The sequence below is a fragment of the Eublepharis macularius genome, chromosome 3 (assembly GCF_028583425.1).
Source record: "Eublepharis macularius isolate TG4126 chromosome 3, MPM_Emac_v1.0, whole genome shotgun sequence".
NCBI lineage: Eukaryota > Metazoa > Chordata > Lepidosauria > Squamata > Eublepharidae > Eublepharis > Eublepharis macularius.
Genome location: NC_072792.1, coordinates 120,592,506 through 120,615,210, shown reverse-complemented (window position 1 = coordinate 120,615,210; position 22,705 = coordinate 120,592,506). Strand labels below are relative to the sequence as shown.

Below are 22,705 nucleotides of genomic sequence, written 5' to 3'. Positions count from 1 at the left end.
AAATTGCTATCATCACAGAAATTCTGCAGCTAGAATACTATCAGGAACTAGGTGGAACATGCATGTCATGCCCATTCTAGTCACTCCATCAGTTACTGACCAGTTATCAAGTTCCATTAAAGGTTCTGGTAGCCCACCCCCCAGACGGAAAGAAGAGGCAGACGTAAGAGTTAGGAATGAAGGGCCATTTATTTGGCATCAAATAACATTAAACATAATACGGCAAGGGCCTTAGTGGTACAGGTCAAGCCCTGGGGTCACCCTGGACCTCTGCCTTGACCTGTCTGGGTGAGCCCCTCTGCCTTGGGCGTGAGACATACAAGGTATGGCTGGTACCTGGCTGGCCAGGCATATGGAGCCTCCACCAAGCCAAATAACCCCCCTGCCGTCAAACATGAGGGGCCATACTTGTACAGGAGGTCCCATGCAGCAGCCTGCCCTCTCATCTGGCAGCCATCAAATAATACCAGCGATCCTGACAGATCCCTATTTCCCCTCAAATGGGACATGTCAAGGGTGCTCACCGGCCTGCTTATTTCTCCCAAACCCTATCCTGCTATCACCAGGGCCAAGCCTCTGCTTAGGCCCTTGCGCCCCACAGGTAGTCTCCCACCAACCTGAGCCCTTGCCACAGATTATCAAGAAAGATGCTGTTGCCCTTTTTCCACCTGTTTGAACGATGTATAATACACCAAGCACAAGTGCTCAGGGGTAGCATCATTTACAGAACAACCCCTTGGGTAGGACAGGTGGTGGATGATCTTGAATTTACTCGTTGTCATTTTAGGGACAACGCCCAAGAGCGAGTCCCACAATCTCTAGACAGGACGTGGCAAATGGGCCCAGAACCCTACCTTCGACACACTCTTCAGCAGTTTTCTCCCTCACCACCCCTTCCATGCCAACAACCAAATGAAGGTTAGCTGCCCTGAAAGGGGTCCTAGGGCCTTGAAAAGGAATACAAAACCCAACTATAAATCCTTCTAACAAATAACAGGAGTCATCGCGCCTGAGATACAGGGCCACTAGTTGCTTAAGTGCCCTCAGATTTATGGGACTGTGACCCTTTTCCTGCTGGCAGCTTCTGTGAGCTGCCTCCCACCTTACCCCCACATTTGCCACCCTTTTTCCAGCACTTACAGGCAGTAAAGACATGGGATCCTCAACAAATTGGGCACTCATGATCAGACTTACAGAATTTACTGTTACAAATCCCCCTGGGAGGTAAACTCCCAGCAGAGCAGATTGGGTTGAACTGACTGCCCCGCCATGGTGCGGGTAGTACTATTCACATTCGCTCGGTGTACCTGGTGACTACTGTCAGAGTGGAATCCCAAGTTTAGCTTAGCTGGTGACATTACCTGGAGCTATAATTGTTGGTGTATCCTATCCCATGGCATGCCAGGATTGAGGATGACCCTCATCCTAAACTCCTCATCATATTGGAGCCAAGTCACCCCTGCAAAGTCATTGTATCCCTTGTAGATTATGTCCGGGTACTATAAAAGGGAGGCAGCCCTCCATGACTGCAGCCTGACTACAACTCCCAGATAGATCAGGAAGCCTGGCAGCCAGTTTAGAATTTAACATCTAAAAGTTGCCACCAATGTTGTCTTTGTCGCCTTCTGGCTCATGCTGGCCTCAGCCCCTGGGCCCTCTTGGCTTGCTCAAGCGCTGCTGTGCACACAAGGATCTCCTGCATGCCTGCTGCATCCTCCTCATCCGAGGAAAAAAGCACTGGTGCAACCCTTTGCAGGGCTGGTCTTTTGGCCAGCTGTTTCCCCTTAGACTTGCCTCCCCCTTTCTTGGGAGGCATGATGAACTATGTCATGTACACACCAAAATGTGCTGATGTAAAATGGCTGTCACCCAACTGAGACTCAAGATGGGTGACTGCTTCACTGTTCTGCAGTCATCTGGCTCCCAAAATAGCCACCCCGCTTCAGTGGCTAGTCGCTGTAATTGAACTGCCCTCTCTTAACTAAAGGAGGGGGTGGGGGGGAGAACAATGCTCCATGCCCTATTGTGAATGGGCTGAGTGCACACTGCCCACCACCACCAGACAGAGAAACAGCCACCCACTGAGGACCCTCAATTCCAGAGCAATCAGCAATGGTGAGGGGGTTGAAATGCCCACCCGGTCTACAGCTGGCTATTTGGCTTGCTAAAGGCCAAATGGAGATGGATGGGGGCTGGAAAAACAACCGTACCACCAAATGCACTACCGTGCAACTGCGCGGGCAAGCCCCCATGCCACCCTGCGGTGAACAGACAGGCCCAGGAGGGCTGCAGTTCCAAAAGGTGAGGAGGATGGAGGGGTTGGGAGGGTGAGAAACATCAGGCACTCTGCCTATGCCCGCCCAGCCAGTTGACACCCTTTAAGGGCCGGAAGGAGGCCACAGCAGGCACCAGCCACCAGCCAGCTGTGCCGCACTTCAGCCACCGGCACTGCTTCACTGCCACAGAGCACTGGACAGGCCTTTGGGGACTTGGGGAGGCTGCCACTTGCAGCTGCCTCGCTGTCTGAGCACTCCACAATCCACCACTCTTGCCACTGCTTGTACTGCCGCCGTTCATGCTGCCACCACTCTTTCCACCACCATTCTTGTTGTCGCTGCTGTCGCCATTGCTGCGCTGCCTGGTCCACTTGGAGAGAACACTGTTGCATGTCTCTCTCACTGAGCTTGAGGCAACTGCTCAGGAGAGCAGGGTGGAGCTGCCTTATATGCACTTGGCTCTGCCCCTCTCCAGATTCCCATATGCCTGTGAATTGTGCGCTGCGTCTCTCCCTCCAATGGGGCAGCAAAGGATACTGCCCCGAATGGCCTTGGACCCACATGTGTTCAGGACCACTTTCCCTGCTGTGTTCCAATTGAGCAAATCTAATGACAGTTTGGTGTAGTGATTAAGTATGAGGGACTCTAATCTGGAGATCCAGGTTTGATTCCCCACTCCTGCACTTGAAGCCAGCTGGGTGACCTTGGGTCAGTCACATCTTCTAGGAGCTTTCTCAGCCCCACTCACCGCACAGGCTGATTGTCGTGAGGATAATAATAACATACTTTGTAAAGCGCTCTGAGTGGGCATTAAGTTGTCCTGAAGGGTGGTACATAAATCAAATGTTGTTGTTGTTATCTGTCAAATTTTTTATTGCATTTCTTCTGAGGAGCTCAGGGAAATGAACATTTTTTCCTCTGTTTTATTTCTATAACAACCCTGTGAGGTAGATTAGCCTGAAAGATAGTGACTAGTGATGGAGAAATTTCTTTTACCAAACCAAGCATTTTCGGGAGGGGGTCCAAATGAAGAGGCAGAATGATATTGAAGTTGTCTCTTTATTACCAAACCTAAACAGATTATGTTTAGAATAATGGCTGCAACATTCCTCTAGGCACACCATTATATATAAACACTCTTTGTCACTATAAGCATCATCTTCATCATCCAATCATTTGTACCCACCTTAATACAATAGTATTTCTTATCTAATTGGGCATCGAAAAACTTTTCTAGCGTAAATTGGTTACTAGGATAACCGTAACTTGTTTATCAAGTATTCTGTTACTCTCTTTACATGCGCACTAAGTCCAAATTAGCTTTGTTCAAGAATTGTACCACTAAAGCCCATTCTAAAAGGAGGGAGTGTGTCAGTTGTTAGTGTCAGTAGCTTTTCATTCTTTTCTCCTTCACTAGCCTAAGATCAATCAGTGATCTGGCTTTGTATCCAGGTTTCCTCAGTATGTATTATTGTCACTCACTCTCTCCCACCTACCCTTGAAAGTTTTCTTACATTCAGGGTTCAGTTTTGTTAACTCTTATCAAATAACAATTTTGTTTATTGTTTTTTCAAGGATGTTTCTGGAATGCCAGCCCTTGCTTGTTCAGTTATGGAAGGAGGAGGTGGATTTGATTACCGGCTAGCCATGGCCATTCCTGACAAATGGATTCAGGTCAGAACTTCATATTTCTTCTGAGTTCTTTTTTTACTTGTGTTGTCGCATACGGTAAAAGCTCTGTTATCCAGCACTTGATTATCTAGAAAACTCAGTTAACCAGTATCAACCAGAAGGCAATCCTCTTTCCCTCAGCCACCATAGCCTTATGTCTGTACTCCATGCCCTGCCAGGGGGACCTGGAAGAGGGAAAGTGGTGGTCTCTCCTACGGCACTGGATGGAATAGATGTGCTGTTTATGCCTGCTCGAAAGCATAGCAGAATATCTAACAATTATTATTCGATTTCATATATTTCATGCATATATCATCTTGATTCTTGAACTAAATTTTGTCAATCTTTATACTTATCTAACAAAAGTGAGTTTAAAATGCATATATTTCCTATATTTCCATGAGCACAGGGAGAGGGTTGATTTTTTCTTAACCTCCCTGATGGAAGACCTCCAGTTTCTCCCTAAGGTATTCTTGGTGGCTCCGTGTCCCCCAGCAGCAGCATTTGGTGGTGGGTGTTTGGGCAGGACAAAGGAATTACTAAAAATCCTCCCCTTTCATTGTGCTCTTGGATATCTGGGTAGGACTTAAGTCATTACTTGAACAACAAAATATCTAAATTAAAACGTATTTCCACATAAGATTTGCCAGTGTTGGTATCCTGTGATGAATACAAGCAATGTATAATGATGTTTTTAAAATGATACATAAACACAAGCTCTTCTATAAAACTGTTTAATTTAAAAAGGTGTTTAGCTTTGAACTGACTAAGAACAAGATTGTAAGAGATTTTAGGATTATAATGAATAGCTCCATGAAAATGTCAATTCAGTGTGTAGCAACAGTGAAAAGGGCAAACTCCATGCTGGAGATTATTAGGAAGGGGATTAAGAATAAAGAAGTAGATATTATAATGCCCTTGCATAGAGCCATGGCATGGTCTTTTTTGGAACACTCTGTACATTTTTGGCCACCATATTTCAAAAAGGATACTGCAGAGATGGAGAAAGTACAGAAGAGGGCAAGAAAGACTGAGCACCTTTCCTAAAATGAAAGGCTGAAGAAACTAAGACTCCTTCATTTTGAAATAAAGGCTAAGGAGGATGTGAGAGAAGGCTTATAAAATTATTGATAGCATAGAGAAAGCGCCCGGAGGGAGTTTTTTAATCCCTCTCCTATAACAGAAGATGCCTTAGTCTGGGGGCACCCAATGAAGTTGATGGGCAATTAGTACAGAATACAGAAAAGGAAATATTACTTTACTCAACAAGTAATAAAGTTTTGGAATTCATTGCCAGTGGAAGTAGTAATGGCTATGAGCATGGATGGCTTTAAAAGAGAGTTAGACAGATTCATGGAGCATAGGTCCATCAATGGCTACTAGCCATGTTGAGTAAAGGGACCCTCCATATTCAGAGGCAGTAAACCTCTGAGACCCAGCAGTAAGAGGCAGCACAAGGGCAGGCCTTGGCCTCTGTGTCCTGTTCATTGGCCTTCCAGCATAACTAGTTGGCCCATGTGAAAGAGGATATTGGACTAGATAGACCACTGGTTTGATCCAGCAAAACTCTTTTGTATGTTTTTTTATGTTTTAAACCCTCTTCTTCTTCCCACAATGAATTAATTTCAATATGGAAAAGTTTTTGCAGCAGAATTTTATATTAGACTTTTAGTTACGTGATTGCAAACAAATCTCTAAGTAAAATCCAATGATAATAAGGAAAATAAATATCTAGTATGTATCTCAATTGTCCACCCCAAACCTTAGTATTTGTCAAATTCAAGATAAGTTTTTCCTGCCATTGAGTAATGTGATTTATTTCAGAGCACCAATCACAATTCTGACCTCTACAGATGTGATACCATGGACTGGAATTCTGAAATAAGTTTGTCTTCCCTAAAAACAGACCTTTAATGCAGTTTCTGTGGATGTCCTTAGATTTATGGATGTATGTGACTACTAGCATCAGTTTTAAAAATTGCTTGTTTAAGGCTTCTCCCAAACCCCTGTGTCTTTTCCATGGTATTTGTAAATCCAGCTTGGAGAGGGTAGGAAGGAGAGTAACGAAAGGTTTGTGGGTCAGCAAGAAGAGTGAAGAGTCCCTGTGATGCAGAAAGGTTGTTATACTTTTCAATGAGGTACCTTTTGATACCCTTTTATGTGGACTGTCATGAATGTAGTGCTGATATATAAATTTAACAAGTGCTGCTGACAGTTAGCTGGTAATACTTTTTTGTTCTGTTTTCAGAAAAGGAGAACACTGATATATAAACTCTCCATTTCCATTCTTTACTTGACTTGAAGGTCATCAGCACCATGTTTCTTCGTAAATCAAGAATGTACTTTCCAACTAAAATTTTAGTGTGGTACAGATCTGGTTGTATACATGAATTTAAGACAGTTTTGTTCCATGTATCCTGTTTTGTTGTTTGAATTAGAAATATGGAAGTAAAAAAAGCTCTGTCTTTTCATTAGGTCACACTCAAATAGCAGATTAGACTATTTCAATAATAATTAATTTTAACTTGTTCCAAGCTTTTCCTGGACTGCATGCCAGATAGTAAAATACCCTGTGAAACTCTGCCTAAAGAACTCTCCTTTTTAAAGGTTAATTTAGAGCCAATACAATCATCAGAGGATTATGCAGTATTGCATAACAAGAAACAGGAAGGTTTAGTAGCAAAATTGCTACATTTAGTCAACCATTACAATAATGGCAAGTGGCCCTCACTGTTTTACAGAAGTATAGGGAAAATCAATTTAAATGACATTGTCATGCTTAGTTATTAATCAGAAGTTGGCAGCTGTTTTGGCAGGAAAAGAAAATACGGGTTTAAAAATGCTGTGGTAGAATATAAAGTTCAAATAAAGAGCTCATTTGGGACTTCAAAAAGTGTACTTGTACCATTTTAGAACTTAAAATTTTGGAAAGTCACAGAATAGTACTGTTACATTTTCTAATCGGGGGGAGCATGGACAGAAATGCAGTGTAGTGCACCAAAAAAATAATTTAGACTGGTTTTGTTTTCCAGATACTGAAAGAATTTAAGGATGAAGAATGGAATATGGGCAATATAGTGTTTACGCTAACGAATAGGCGACATGGAGAAAAATATATTACGTATGCAGAGAGTCATGACCAGGTACTGGAATAAAGCTGAAACAAAAATTATCATTCTGAAATAATGTTGGAAACGCGGATGCTTTTTAAAATGTACTCTTGATCATTATGTTCTATTGCTATCTTGAAGAAGTTCAAGGCTGCAGAACTTCAGAGCAATCTGTGAATAGTAATCTTGTCCATAAGATAATAAAAATATTTGGCATTTACCTAGACTGTATCAAGTGCTTAATATATGAATTATGCTTCACAGGTCAGTCTCTTAGCCCCAACTCTGCACCAGAAGTTGAATCCAATGGAAAAGTTCCACTGGCAGAGACAATCAGTGATTCCTCTCTCCCATAGCCAACCTCTGACTCCCTTCTCATTGTTCCTGAGGATCTCCTGTACCCAAGGAGCAGCATTGTTCTGGGGGTGGGGAGTTATGTTGCATCTGGTGTGGGGAGGGAGAGACATCCTGGTCTACTGACAGAAACCCCTTCCAACAGTGGAGGTTTGGGATGGAATCCAACTTCAGTTTTTTACTTGGTGAGGATTAGGAATATATAGCTATTTATTGCACACCGCACAGAACAGGATTAAAAACAACATATATAAGGTACCATTAAAAACTCAGATCATAATATACAGCAACAAGATGAAATTGCACATCCAATAACAAAAGGCACAGTAATGGTTATACATGTATGTTAACCAAAAGACCCAATGCATTTCAGCCCTGAGGGCCTTTTTCAGTGGTCAAAATTATATTAACACATGCATAAAACTATATATCAGTATAAAATATTTTTCTTTCTTTTTCCAGCTAGGCAGGTTCTGTATGAGTCCTGTCCTGAGCCGTAGTTAAATTCCCAACCAGTGTGCATCTGTAAACGAAAGGGATTGGAGTCTAAATCCAAGGCATGTTTTTTCCTAACAGAAAGTGTCGTGCAGTTTTCTTCTAATTGGGAAACCTATTTTGAATGGATATTTCTGTATTAGTTTTTAGGCTAGTGGTGCCAACCCTGGTCTTTGGCATGTGTTGGACTATAAATGTATTTCTTTCGGCTAAGAAACCCATAGAATTTTTTATATGCTTACTCCTGTGATCCGGAATCCCAAATTCAATATTCCCTCTGCCACAAAGTCATTCAAATTTTTGTTTCCCCCTTCAGCCTACCCATTTGCAATATGGGGATAATGCTGGTCTAGCTTGTAGGGATGTGTGCTTCGGGTTTCTGATTTGGGTTAAATACCCAAATCGGGTCCGATTCGGGAAGATTCAGTATTTTTGTATTGGAAATACAAAAGCAGAGCAACCCAAAGCGGTTAGGGTTGCTTCGGGTTTACTGGGAGCACTTTGCTGGCCTGTTTGCATTTGCAAACAGCCAGCAAAGTTCTGCAAAATGCAAGCTTCCCACTCTTTCTTAGCTGATGGGGGGAGAAGGAGTGAGTGACTCACTACAACTTCCTCCTTCCCTCTCTCATCTGGTTAAAAAAAGGCAGGAAGCTTGAAAGCAGCACTTTCCTAGCTGTTTGCAAAGTTTCTTGTAAACAGCAAGAAAAGTGCTGCTGTCAGAGATTCCCTCCTTTTTTTCTGAATGGCAAGGTAGTTAAGGAGGGATAGTAGTACAAGGGGGAAGAGGGAGGGAGATCAGAGAACGGAAGGGGGAGTTAGAAGTGTCCAATCCTACTGTTGCATCCTCCTTCCAGCCAATGGATTCTCTGGAAGGAGATGCTGCAGGGGATATCAATTGGAGTCTCACCTTTTGGCCAGCCTACATTTTTCCTTGGCCTACAGAGAGACATTGAGAGACTCCCCTGCCGGATAGACTCTCTGTCTTCATGCTGTACGTAGAGATTTCCTCGGGTTCCCCTTAGAGAGTCTCACAGTTTCAGCCTGAAGCCAGCGTTGCCGGGGGGGGGGGTAGTTCCTCTTTTAATAATTTAATATCGATGTAATAAATGTTAATGTAACATTAATGGCTGCTGTTACCGTAAATCTAATAAATTAAATTTATTTAAATTGAATTTTTGTTTGTGTGATTCTCTGATGTGAAGGTTGGTCTTCCTAGGGAACAACGGAAAGTGGCACTGGCTGGCCAGCCTGTTCTGGGGGTTTCTGGAGCATTTGGTTCTGTTTGGCTGTCCCAGAGATGTGTGCATAACTGCCCCTGAGAAAATAATTTTTAAAAGTTCCTTTTATAGAGAATAATGGGGACTGGATGGCCAGCTTGTTGTGGAGGTGCTGGGCTTTTGGGCACCTTTGGTTTGGTTCTGTTGGGCTGCCTGGGCTGTGTATGGTAAGTGGAAGTGCATTGCTTCCACAATCCATGTGTTTAGTGTGTGGGAATGTGGATTTTCCCCACAATAGAAACAGACAAGTGGGGTGGCTGGGATGGTAAACCTTCTTTGGGGGACCATTACATGACCCCTCGAAGTCCAATCTCCCTGATGATAGAGTGATATTCAGAAGGCAGGTAGGAGTAGATCCCCTGCAAATTTGGTGCATTTTGCTTGCAAAATGCCACCCCCACAGCCTTCTTGAACGGCCCACTAGTTTTCACCACGTGGTTTGGGTTGAATTCAATGGATGGATGGTTCTTTGGAGTGAAGTTGTTCCTCTTTCATTAGTTTGGTTGTATTGAGGGGGGTTGTCCAGTAGTTTACTTATTTGCTTCATATGGTTTCGTGTATTTTTAATCAATTTTTTCTTATTGAGATTCTCTGGTGTGAAGATAGTCCTCATACGGAATAATACAGCTGGGGAACCTTTTGGGGGCCCATAACCTCCCCTCCCGAAGTCCAATCTCCCTAAAACTTGGGATGCCATGATAGGAGGGTTGGGAGAGGGCTCCCTGTAGGTTTGGTGCATTTTGCTAGTAAAATGCCACCCCCAGCCTCCTGGGAACCTCCCCCCCCCATTTTTCCCATAGGGAACAATGGAGATTGGCAGCAGCTGGCGGGACCTTCTTTGGGTGGCCATAACATGATCCCCCCCCCCTGAAGTCCAATCTCCCTGAAACTTGGGTGGTCATGAGAGGAGGGTTGAGAGAGGATCCCCTGGAAATTTGGTATTATTAGGGAAGAAAATGGCCCTCCTAAGCCCCCAGATAGCCAGGAGCAGCGTTTCCCATTGGAAACAGTGGCTGAATCTTCTCTAATAATCCCTAATCGGTTTAAATACCTGAACCCAATTTTTTTTCTTGCTCTGGGTAAACCAGAAGCAGGAAACCCGAATCTTTTGGGGGCGCACACCCCTAGCTTGCAAGGTCAGTTATAAGGATTGTAACAAGCTTGTATCGGAATCACCACCAATAGGACTACATAAATGGTAAATATATTTTTTGGAAGTAGCTCATATACTCATTTGAGTACAAGTTGATGATACAGAACTGGAAATGAAGTAGTCTTATAACTGAGTAGCTGTTGGCTAACTAAATGAAACCTAGGCACCTGCTCTTAAAATACTTTGTGAATCAGTTAGAAATAACATATGGCATAAATACTTTCCTGTATTTACTACTTTGGCAGAATATGACAGAATTATATAGAAATAATACTTTAAAGGAATTTTTTGATGTTGCATGCATTGAATTCAACTCTCTCATTTCTTGCTTAGAATCTTTTACTGTATTTTGTACAGTAAATAATGAGTTCTGTATTTCATGATCTCTTGGTTTTTAACTTTATTGAAGAGCATATTCTTTATGCAGAACAAATCTCCTTGATTTCTATCCCAAAAGTCAATATTATGTGAAATAAATCTCTTCCCACTCTTCTTTCTTTATTTCCCTAGGCCCTTGTTGGTGATAAGACTCTGGCATTTTGGCTGATGGATGCAGAAATGTATACCTACATGAGTATTATCTCACCTCTCACTCCAGTTATTGATCGAGGAATACAGCTTCATAAAATGATTCGCCTCATTACTCATGCACTTGGAGGAGAGGGCTATCTTAACTTCATGGGTAAGTGATTCTGGATTTCACTAGTTCATTACTGTAGGATTCATAATGAAAAGAACTGGTCTTGCAACATTCAACTCTTGGGTTTATCATTAGAAAAGCTAAGCTTGGAAAAGGTGGGGGGGAGGGGTTCTTACATATGAAAGACTGCAGCACTCAAGCAGATATGGAAAATTTTCCTGCATAACCTTCAATGAATAATATGAATGCTAAATTCTTGTGAAACTCCCATTCATGTCTGTGGGGCTTAATGAAAAAGTCCACTATCTCTTTGCAGTATTTGCTTCCTCGCTTGTTTTATATAGATTTTGAAGGGTTTTTTTCCCCAAATGCATATTGACAAGAGGATTCACCAGGGGACAAGAAGTCTAATTTTCCCCTCCTAGTTGCCATTGCCTTTATCGCATATCCACCCAGAATTATCCATTACCACCCTTTGCTCACCATTGTGTCTTCTGTTCTACCTGCTCTTAGTAATTCTCCTTTTCCTTCTCTTTCTCCTCATTGTGGCTGCTTCAGCCTCTGAGGTCCCACATCAAAGCTACAGGTGCTTGTGTTATGGTTGTTACAACAACTCACAAACAATTCAAGATGAACTCTAGCCAGAGGGTGGGAGAGGATTGTTTTTGTTTTTAGGTCTGTACATTCTCAAATGTCATACTCATAACTAAGTTTTTCTTGGGAATTTGCCCCTCACTGACTCCTTTTGCAACATTAGATTTTCCTGATTTCCCCCTGGTTGGCAGAACTCTAAATAGTAACTGTTGCTGTTCCCGTTGCATGGATTTTACCATCCACAGAAGGGACCAGCCCTTGGATGTTAGATACAGTAATAACTGAACGTGCTTGTTCTTCAATTTCCTCTCCACCTACTCACTTGTAATGGATCATAAAATTTGCATCTCATCTCATAGGATGACAAGAATTAATTATTTCCAATAATGGCATTGTTGCTGCTATAAATGTCTAAATATATTCCAAATACTGCTGGCATTTAAAACTAGCATTCAGATGGTTCCTGGATTTGTAGAAGATCACAGTTCTGTACTTATTTATTGAATGTTATAAATTATTTCACCAATAAAATGAAGTTGATAGTATTTTGGTATTTCCACCAGATTTACCTTGATGGCACAATCATGATAATAAATAATACTTTACAACATTTATCCATAATAATATAGCATAAAAATCATAATACATTAAAAATATTTGTGTTAGATATTGTGTTGCATTCATAATTTCATTGATGCACTACTTGTATTAAAAAAATTGTGCACGGTTTCTACCTATCTTTAACAAATAAATAACGAAACGATGTTGCTTTGGAATAAGAAGCAGGTGTTTCCCCCTACAGTGCACAAATAATATATTTGTGTCTGCTACATAAATATAAAACATGATTTTATATAGTGAAAGACTTTCCCCAATCCCATAGTAAAAAGATGTTAGTGAAAATTTGGTGAACAAAGCAATGTACTATGAATATGGGGAAGGGCTCCTATTTCTTAGTGCATAAACATATATATTAAGCTGACGGTAGATATGACCAGCCCCATTGTGGTTTAACTACTGGAAGCTAGATCATTTCCCCTTGTTTTATTCAGAGACATCTGTTGACTTGCAATGGATTACTGTTACATGTGTAGTGTAAAAGTGGTATGATAAATGGTATATTTTGCAGTGTAACAGATCTGTAGGAAGAAATGTTTAGCAATAGGAGTTCTAATGAATAATTTCATTCCATCTGTGCCTTGCAATTGCAGAAAATGTGATAGATTCATGCTGGGACTCGTTTCCTTTGAAATCAATAGATTTTTAGTCTTAGCACATTTAAAATAAAAGTGGCTGGAATTTTGCTGTCTGAACAGGTTACTTAAGGAGCTGCAAAAAATATAGAATAAAGAGCTATACACTAATATTTTGCTGCAAGGAAAATAGCAAATAGCAAGTCTGATTATATATTTATAATGCTCACTATTTAAAAAAAAAGGTAAAGGTAATCCCCTGTGCAAGCACCAAGTCATTACTGACCCATGGGGGGGGGGACGTCTCATCATGACGTTTTCTTGACAGACTTTTGTTACGGGGTATTAAGAGGTATTACAGTTACTTTTAGTATAAACACCAGGTATAGTAAAGCAAGAATTCTAAGGGAGATTTTGTAATCTTTTTCAGTATTTGGTGAAAAACCCAAGCACTTCATACTTTCTTATACAGATCCTGTAATTTAAACTGATAGACAGTGAGAGTTGTTTCACAAAAGGGCTTTTCCCTGCATTCAAATTACTGTTGCTCTATAATTAGCTGCATCCAGATTAGGGCAGAAGATCTACATGGCAGTGGATATTGCACCACTGAAATAATCCCATTTCCTATTCACAGAGGAAAGTTTGTCACTTTATGATCATGAAGCTGCTTCCTTTTTTTTCATTTGATTGACTCTGGCAATTTTTTTTTCTGTTTAAGCTGATTAGTATGTTTATACCATGGCACCACTACACCCTCAAAAAGCGAAGGGTGTGGTGGTGGATTCCTTAGAGTTTATACAGTATTTGAGTTTATATTTGCAGTTATTGCTGACTGATTTGGATTCAATTAACAGTATTATCAGGTACTACAAGGCTAGTAGGGAGAGAAACCAGGAGGGAAAATGGAGAGAACTGTTCACTTTAATAAACTAGGGGCTTCACTACTGAATTGTCTCCTCTCCCCAAATGTCAAGGAGATACAAAGCCTTTTTGTTTCATCAGGGTTCACCTCAAGAAGCAGCTCTCTCTGAATACATCCACACGCACCTATGGGATTGGTCCAGCTACTCTGCTTAGCAATGTTTGAAGCCTTGGAAGAAGACCCACATGTTAGAGGAAGGCTCAGCAGGGTGAAATATGCAGTTCAGAGGCAGACAACCAGTTCTGTTTTATGATACGCAGATCACACATAATCCTGAACAAATGCTGAAATAGTAGCTCAAAGATAGCCCAAGGATCAGAGAAGTTGTGTTTCTGTTACATGCTTACACAGAAATAAACAAATAGATCACAACATAACAGTTCTTACAGAAAAATGGGAAGGTGACAGGCAGAGAACAGGAGTGGATTGCTGATTACATTATCTGAAACCCTTGTTATAACTGTGTATACCAATTATGGCAATTGTGGTACCCTTCACTAGTGTAGAACCTGGCTATACAAAAGCTTAAAGGGCCTCTTGTGCTATAAGCAATTGTTTAGAAGGCAGCAGATTTACTCAGCTGTTGCAGGATACCATTCACTGTACTACAGCAATGTGCGTCTCTGGCTATGTGCAGAATATGCTTCCCTCACCACTAAGTAACCACAGTCAGTATCCATTTATTTGAGATTGGGAAGGAACACCTTTTGGCTTTATAGGTGCGATTTCCAATCTTACTTTAGAAACTGAATACTAGGAGCTCAGTGGGTTCCTGAAAGGCTAGGTAGAGAGGAATCAGATGAGGTGAGTAGCTGAATTCCTTAACTGTGGGAACTTCCAATCACACCAGATCACTGTGTGATTTGTAAAATTTACGGCCACGCTGTAGTTGTAAGTCAGATTCACAAAGGGTGTTATATAAGGGTATCATTGACAATTCCCAGTTGCACCAGAAGCTCCATTCAGGGTGCTGAGAATGACCTATAAAATATGCAGGGGGTGATGAAATGTCGAGTGAAATTGACCAGATATGATGCAAAATTGAGAAAGGACACAATACCAAATTACTTGAGGTTCCAAATCAAAACAAGAAAATATTAATGGAAGGATTTCTGCAAATATTATGGGTAGTTTGTCTTCAAGCTTCTTAATCCTTTTTGTCCTAGCTTTTCTGGTGTTGTAGAGAAGGCAATCATATATCCTGCCAAGGAAGGATCCAAGTTTAGATTAATGTCGCATTGTTTTTATTTTAAAGTTATTTTATTATTTTCATTAAAATAACATCCTAACACACATGTAGATCTATACTTTTTGACATGTTTATGAAGTTAGAAATATGACTGAGCCAGTTTGGTGGTGTGGTTAAGAGCGCAGGACTCTAATCTGGAGAACCAGGTTTGATTCCCCACTCTTCCACTTGAAGCCAGCTGGGTGACCTTGGGCTAGTCACAGCTCTCTGGAGCTCTCTCAGCCCCACCCACCTCACAGGGTGTTTTGTTGTGGGGATAATAGTAGCATACTTTGTAAACCACTCTGAGTGGATGTAAGTCACCCTGAAGGGCAGTATATAAATCGAATGTTGTTATTATTATTGATGTGAAACACTCCTTGCTCTCGTTGATATATCCGTGGTGTGCAGGATATGTGACATTGTTTTGACACCAGTGAACAAGTTGATTTAGCCTGCAGTAAAATGGTAAAATTTGTAATTATAAGCCTAGGATTACATATGATTATGAAAGAGGCTTAAACAGCAATTATTATAATATTGCATAAATCTGCATAACCTCCTTCAGACAGCAGGCAGAGCCCCTGAGAGAGGGGGACTGAGGGGACAAAATTCCCAGGGCCCAGAGTCAGCTTGAAGGCCCTGAGCTGGGAGTCTCTGATTGACAGCACAGTACATTTTAACTTGCCTGGATTGCCTCTGCTCACCTCTGCCCTTTTGGCTGCCGCTGGTGTGCCATGATTACAGAGAGATGGATGTTGTGAGTTGGCTTGGCTGTCTGTGTCTGCCCCCATCCTGCAGCTGTATCGCCAGCCAGCCTTATACCCTGGGCTGTGCGCCAGGAAGGCAGCACAGGCATCAAATGCTCCCTCTCCCTCATACGATGATCCTCAACAGCCAGTTGGTTGTCATCTTCCTCCTCCTCCTCCTCACATCTACCTTGCAAAAAGCCCAGTTTGCTGATCGTTCCCTGCCCCCATTTCCTCAGCCATTAAGTAAACAAGGAAGGCTGAAAAGTAAACATGAGAGCAAACTCACAATTGACAGCTCACATTGAAACCAAAACATTGATGACCGTCTGTGAGGGAAAACACACAACAAGAAGATCCATGCCTTGTGTATTTCCCGAGGAAGCTTTGCGAAACAAGGAAAGAAATCTGGCATCTTGTTGAAGTGAAGCAACACGGCAAGTGGCAAGGCTGTAGAATGACCTTGTTGTTTTCATCTGAAAGATACGAAGTGAAGGACATATAAAATATATCTGCCTATTTTTGAAATTGACTTTGTAACTTACCTTGGATGATTACAGGAGACTTTTATGGAACCAAGGTTTTAGACTGTTACTGTAATAGAGATATCAATATGTGGATCCTTTCCTATTTATGAATCATATATTGAACTTTACACTTTATATCAAATACTTGAGGTTATGTAAGGACCACAAGTGTGAGTTTGCTTGTTTTTCCTGTTTACTTAATAGTTGCAATGGGCTCCTTGGTGCTTTTTTGGACGTTTTCAGTACTGCAATACTCTTCCTTTTTGGCCCATTTCCTCAGCTGCATGCAGAGGCTTCTGAACTCCAAGAAAAGGATTGTCATCAGGTAAATGAGCCCCTAGCTGGAGGAGGTGGGGAGAAGGGGACTTTACTTCATATCCTAGAGAAGATGATGGAGGGGTCAGGGCTATGAAACCTCACACTGTGATGCTGGAGAGGCAAAAGAGTTTTCAGGCAGTTTCTCAAAATGAGGATCAAGACCAAGGAAATAAAAATCAGTGTCTCAGAAGCAGTGGAAGTTCCAGATAGAGTTGCCAACTGAACAAGAAAGAGGTTTGGTTTGCTCCCCTGCCTTTAATGAAAGCCTGATCTACAGAAATCAGCAAGTGGAACTTTTAACAAAACAGAGCAAATGCTTAATACTGGCCCATCCCTGCATTTCAAGCTGCCGTAAAAGGTATAGTTGGAGCCAGTAAGAAAAAAGTTAGCAGTCTCTAGATCTTGCATGGGATAATTGTAGGGGGTGTGGGAGGAGCATTTGATGTTGGCGAATGTTGCTTTCTAAAGTTAGTGCAAGTGTGGGAAGACACTACCATCTGCAGACTCAGATCACCTGTCTCTTCCCTATGGAGGATCAGATAGACTTTTTATATGTCCCTTATTTTCCTTCCCCCATTAAGCATCTTTACATTTTGTGTCTCACTAGAATCATGGAGCTTATTCCCAGTAATTACTTGTGTCTCTCGTACATTATATTTGTAGTGCACTGCAGCTCAGTCCCTTGGCTGAGGAGTGTTACTGATTCTGCTTGCTCATTTTTTTCTGCAAGTACACCCTGTAATTTGTTTTCTAATCTTTACATTGATAAGTATGGGTGCCCCAAATCAATGTGCCCTGCAGACACCAAGGAAACACCACCTGGGTTGTTTTAAAGCATCTACACCTGGAAGTGGGGGAAAGCTAGGACTCATTCTTTGTTTTACATAAGGGAGACTTGGGGAAGAAATAAGTTATTACCAAGCAACACACCTGTGGTATCCATGGGTGCCTGTTGCAAAAAACAATATACCTGTTCTAATCATCTCCTTTTCCTAAGCAAGACAGAGAGTGTGAGATCTTACAATGCAGACAGAGAAAGTAAGAAAGACTACAGTCTGAAGGAATGGCTCATCCTCACAAATACCTTATTATAATGTACACGGTGTAAATAACTTTAGTAAAATCTGTTCTTTAATAATACTGTACCTTTTACCTCAGTGTTCCTTACCTAATGAACAATAATTATTCATAGTAACAGCAATGATATTTGGTTTTGATTAGGGTAACATGGGGGGTCCCATGCAGAATCTTTGTTCAAAGGCCCATGGTAGCTCTCAGGAGCGCTGACAGCAGGTAGTTGCTTCTTTACACACACAAAAAGCTTCCTATACACAGTAGTGAGAGAAAAGGGTAGGCTCAAATCCTTTCTGTTCTCTCTCTGCATGAATTTATTTATTTGTTCATTAGTTTTGTTTGAAAGAGCATTTGATACTGAGATCAAATGGTCTTTCAGGCTGAGGTGATGTCACCAAAACACATCTGCCACTACACTAAGGACTCATCCCTAACTGCTCAAGAACAAGTTAAATTGTTCTGCTTCTGAAGCAGATCCTTGGGACACCTTACAGTAGACTTTCATTGTACAGGGAAAAAAAAATAACTGCAGTACAGATATTCCCCATTGTACTCTCTATACCATATGTAGGGTTGATCATTTGTTCAGGCAGTGGTACATTTGACAGACTGGATTTGCCAAGTAAGTTATTTGTGGAAGGGAACACAGAGAAACTGCTAGCACAGTTTCTCTGTGTTCTCTTAAGTTTAAGAGGAATGCATTCGTTTTTCTTCCCAACCATCCTAGTGCCTAGTTTAGGAAAAAATTTAATCCATGATTTAGCAACTTACTAAATACCTGTGGGCAGAATTAAAATAGATGTAATGGCTTCGTTTGCTAATAAAGCCATTACATCTTGTTCTCCTGTTTATCTTATTCATTGGTAGTTTATTTTTCTATCCAGCATCTTTCCATAGGGTTATGATCATGGAAATCATATCCATGCTAATTTTCCTCAAGAATTACTGCAATAAAAAGTGCTGTGAATTATAGTGGGAAATGATTTTTAAAGGAAATTTTTTGTGAACCTGATGCTGAAGAAGATGGCATTTATTTCTATTTAAGCAATTGAAAACATAAATGGAAAACACTTTCTAGACTTAATTTTACACTGAGCTAAAATTATTTGCATCCATATGAGTTTATCACAATCCATTATTCATTGCAATTAGGGCTGGTGTCAGGAATCAGCAGGACAAGCTGGTTTCTAGGGCTTCAGCTCCACCCTCGACCTGCTACTCCCTAACACCAGCCTAAACTGCTGCTGCTCCTGTTTGCTTGTTCTGCTTCAGCAAAAGAGCAGAAAAAAACAAGAAGGGTCAAGAATTGTAGCCACTAACAAACATCAAGTGAGGGAGGAGTTCTCAAAAGAATGGGACATCCTTTCTCCCTTGAGAATGAGTGTGAGTAATCACAGTTGACCTGAAGATTAATTGCTCTGCTCTGGGTCATTAGCCATGTGATTAAGAAACTGTTTATAAATCTGTAAGGTGTTTTATTTTGAGATACTTTAAATGATTGCTGTGTATTTTAATTTATTTTATGAAAAATCTTGTTTTATGTTGATGAAATTTTTGTGTTGTTATGGTTTATTTACTGATAAATTAAAGACTGTAATTATGGGGAGGGGGCGTATGCTGCTACTTCCTTCTACTCTCTGGGCAGGAATAGAAGGAGGAAGAAGAGGATCTACAAATTACTGTTGGTGATAGCAGTGGTGAGTTTAGTCATTCACCAAGGGAGAAAAGGAGGGTGAAGCTGTTCACAGCCAACATGACTGTTCTCATGTACTACATTTTGCTACTACAGACTAACATGGCTAACTCCCCTGGATCTGTTCTCATGTCGTTACTCTTTTTCCTTGACCTGAGAGCAGAGGAAGCAATCAGCAGTGCCACACACACTTTACAAGGGAGAGAGGAGGACCAAATTCCTTGTAGTCAAGCAACAGTTTAGATCATATGTATCCTCCCTACTCAATTTTGACGACAGGGCCAGCTCCTGTGGACCATGAAAAGCAATGTGAGTAGGGCTAGTCAAGAGCAAAGTCAGGCTTTGTCCAGTTTCAAGCAAACAAACCATTATACAGGGGCTGTCTAGTAATCGCATTGCTCTGTGTGCTTCAACGGATCCTACTATTTTTTTTTTAAGAATTTTTATTGGATGGGTCATTATATCAATTCACACATACAACACATTATTTTATCTCCCCCATATAATAATATCCCCACCCTTCCCCCACCCTTTTCCGTTGACTTCCGACAGTTTTCCATTCCCTTCATCTAATTAACTTGACTACCTCTTGATATATAATCCTTAACTATCCTAAACCCTATATAACATAGTTATCCAATAACATATAATATATTCTAACAATATGTATCATATATTTAATACTATATAATATCCAGTATATTCTAGCAATGAATCATATATTCTATTACTCAACATATACACTCAATAATAACATACTCTATAATAGTATAACCTATAATATTCCATATCCAAAATAATATATATCTACTATACCATATCTATAACATTCAAATTTATTGTTATTTTCAGTATTACTTTAAGATATATTGTCTCATTTTTTCTTTTTATAACTTAAATTAAGTGTTTAATATAGTGTCCTGCAATATACCATAATCTGGTGTATACCCTATAAATCTTGTCTTATTATGACCTAATGTATTATAGCAAAATACATCACTATAGCCTGGTATATTATCACAAACTGTATTATCCTTTTCTAATACAATGTTAAAGTTTCTATCTCTATATTCAAAGTAACAGATCACTATCCTCCCCTTAAAAAGTATCCAAAGACCACGCTTTCCCTTTAATGTCCCACTTTTTTTCCATATAATTCTTAAATTTCTCCCAGCTTCTTATATATTCTTCCGCAACTTCTTCGCGTAGTTTCCTCATAAGTTTGTCCATCTCTGCCAGATTCAATGTTTTCCAGATCCAATCTTCCACTGATGGTATCTCCTTTGTCTTCCACAACTGAGCATATAGTATCCTAGCTGCCATAATCATATAAAACACCATTATCCTGTCCATTTTATCAACTTCTTCAAGGTTCATACATAATAATAACTATTCTGGGTTTTTAACAACATTTTTCTGTAATATATCTGACATAGTGTCTACTATTTCCCCCCAGAACTGTTTAGCTTTTTCACACGTCCATCACATATGGTAAAAAGAACCTTCATGTTTCCCACATTTCCAACATTTATCTGACATCTGACTGTTTCCCTTAGCTAACTTTTTTGGCGTAAGATACCATCTATAAATCATTTTATAAACATTTTCTCTTATTGTGGTACATGTTGATATCTTTATAGTATTCTTCCACAATTTCTCCCAAGCTTCCATCAATATATCCTTATTACAATTTGTTGCCCATTTTACCATTTGAACCTTTACTATCTTGTCTTCTGTAAACCATTTTGTCCGAGGCCCAGCGCAACGGCCTCGGACTGCTGCCACCCCCGCCCCTCCCCTGACAAAGACCCCAGCCCCACTCACCCGGCAACGGGGGCCATGGGGGAGCCGAAGACCGCAGCGGCGGCAGAGAGCCGGGGCGCCCTCACGGACCCACCAGCCACCCCTGCGCCACCACCGGGAGCATTGGGAGGCAGGGCGACCGGCGGCGGGAGAAGACACCGAGGAGCACGGCCGGCTGCACGGCTGCGGCGAAGAAACCCCGACACAGGGGAAGGCTGCACCAGGCCAGGCAGGGCCGCGCTGGGCCGCCAGACGCCGGCGCAGGTGCACCAGGCCGGCCCAGGTGGCAGCCAGAGGCTGCAGGGCGGGGAAAGGGGCCGGCCCGCCTGGGACGGGAGGGCCGCCCAGGGGACGGCCAGGCCTTCCAGTCAGCGCCGGCAGTGGCTGGGGCAGCTGTCCGCCACAGGGGAGGAGGGCAATAGGCCGGTGGAGGAGGGAGGTGGGGCAACCCTGCCAGCAACCCCCCAATGGTCCAGGGGGAGGTGGGCACAGTGGGTGTAGCCACAGGTGGCCCAGGTGATGGGGATGACGTTGGGTGGAAGCACTTGGGAGAGGGGGTGGGGCTGAAGGGGGAAAAAGGATTTAAGGAGGCTTTGGAGACAGGCCGAGAAGGAGGTTGCCAGTTGGAGTGTGGCTGACGTTGCTGAAGGAGGCCAGGCTGCCCTGAGAGCTAAGGCGCAGCTGGCCTGGGTGGAGCCAAGTGCTGACCGGTCCCCCCAGTTCAGATAAGGGCCGCCCATGGGTCTGAGGCCGCCTGGGAAGGAGCCTCCGCCTGCCAGGGACCCGCCTGCCCCGCCAAGGCGCCCAGAACGGACCCGCTGGGGCCGCCCCGCCCGGACCAGTCGTCGCTACCACCAGGGGGCGCCTCGCAGCGCGACACATTTCAACAAAATTTTATACACTTTAGATATCAATTTCCCCCCCCTTGAAGTAAACACTGTTCCAGCTCTGAATTTTCTGTCCTAAAACCTGCTTTCCTCTGATCAGAATCATACACATGTTTTATCTGCATATATTGAAACCAACCATATCGAAATGGCAATTCTTCATTGTTTTTAATAGTATATAAATTCTGGTCCACTCTAAGAATATTTTGATATGTCGTCCACTCCTCTCCTTCATATTCAGTCCTTGGATTGACAACCTCCGCTGGTACAATCCACATTGGTGTTTTTTCATTCAAATATCTCTTATATTTAGCCCATACAGCAAATAGACTTCGCCTCACAAAATGATGCAAAAACATCATATCAGCCTTAGTCTTTCCATACCATAGATATGCATGCCATCCAAAGGTTTTATTGTACCCTTCCAATGTCAATAGTTTATGGTTTTCCAACAGCATCCAATCCCTCACCCAAACCAAACATATAGCTTCATAATATATTTTCAGATTTGGTAGCTGTAGTCCACCTCTCTCCTTTGCATCATATAACACCTTCATCTTGACTCTAGGCTTTTTTCCTGCCCACACAAATGTTAACATTTTCCTTTGCCATTTTTCAAATTGCTTATTGTCTTTCACTATTGGAATTGTCTGCATTAAAAACGTTATCCTTGGTAGGACATTCATCTTAATTGCGGCAATACAACCCAACCATGACAGATTTAACCTATTCCATACC

General features: G+C 41.8%; 1 protein-coding gene across 1 annotated transcript in view; it reads left to right on the top strand.

Moving 5' to 3' along the window:
- Positions 1-22,705, top strand: part of GBE1 (1,4-alpha-glucan branching enzyme 1) — a 272,853-nt gene that overhangs the window by 166,563 nt on the left and 83,585 nt on the right. Inside the window, exons 10-12 of the mRNA XM_054973553.1 lie at positions 3,852-3,950; positions 6,980-7,090; positions 10,847-11,018. Coding sequence (XP_054829528.1) covers positions 3,852-3,950; positions 6,980-7,090; positions 10,847-11,018 — 382 coding nt within the window. The remainder of the gene's footprint in view (positions 1-3,851; positions 3,951-6,979; positions 7,091-10,846; positions 11,019-22,705) is intronic.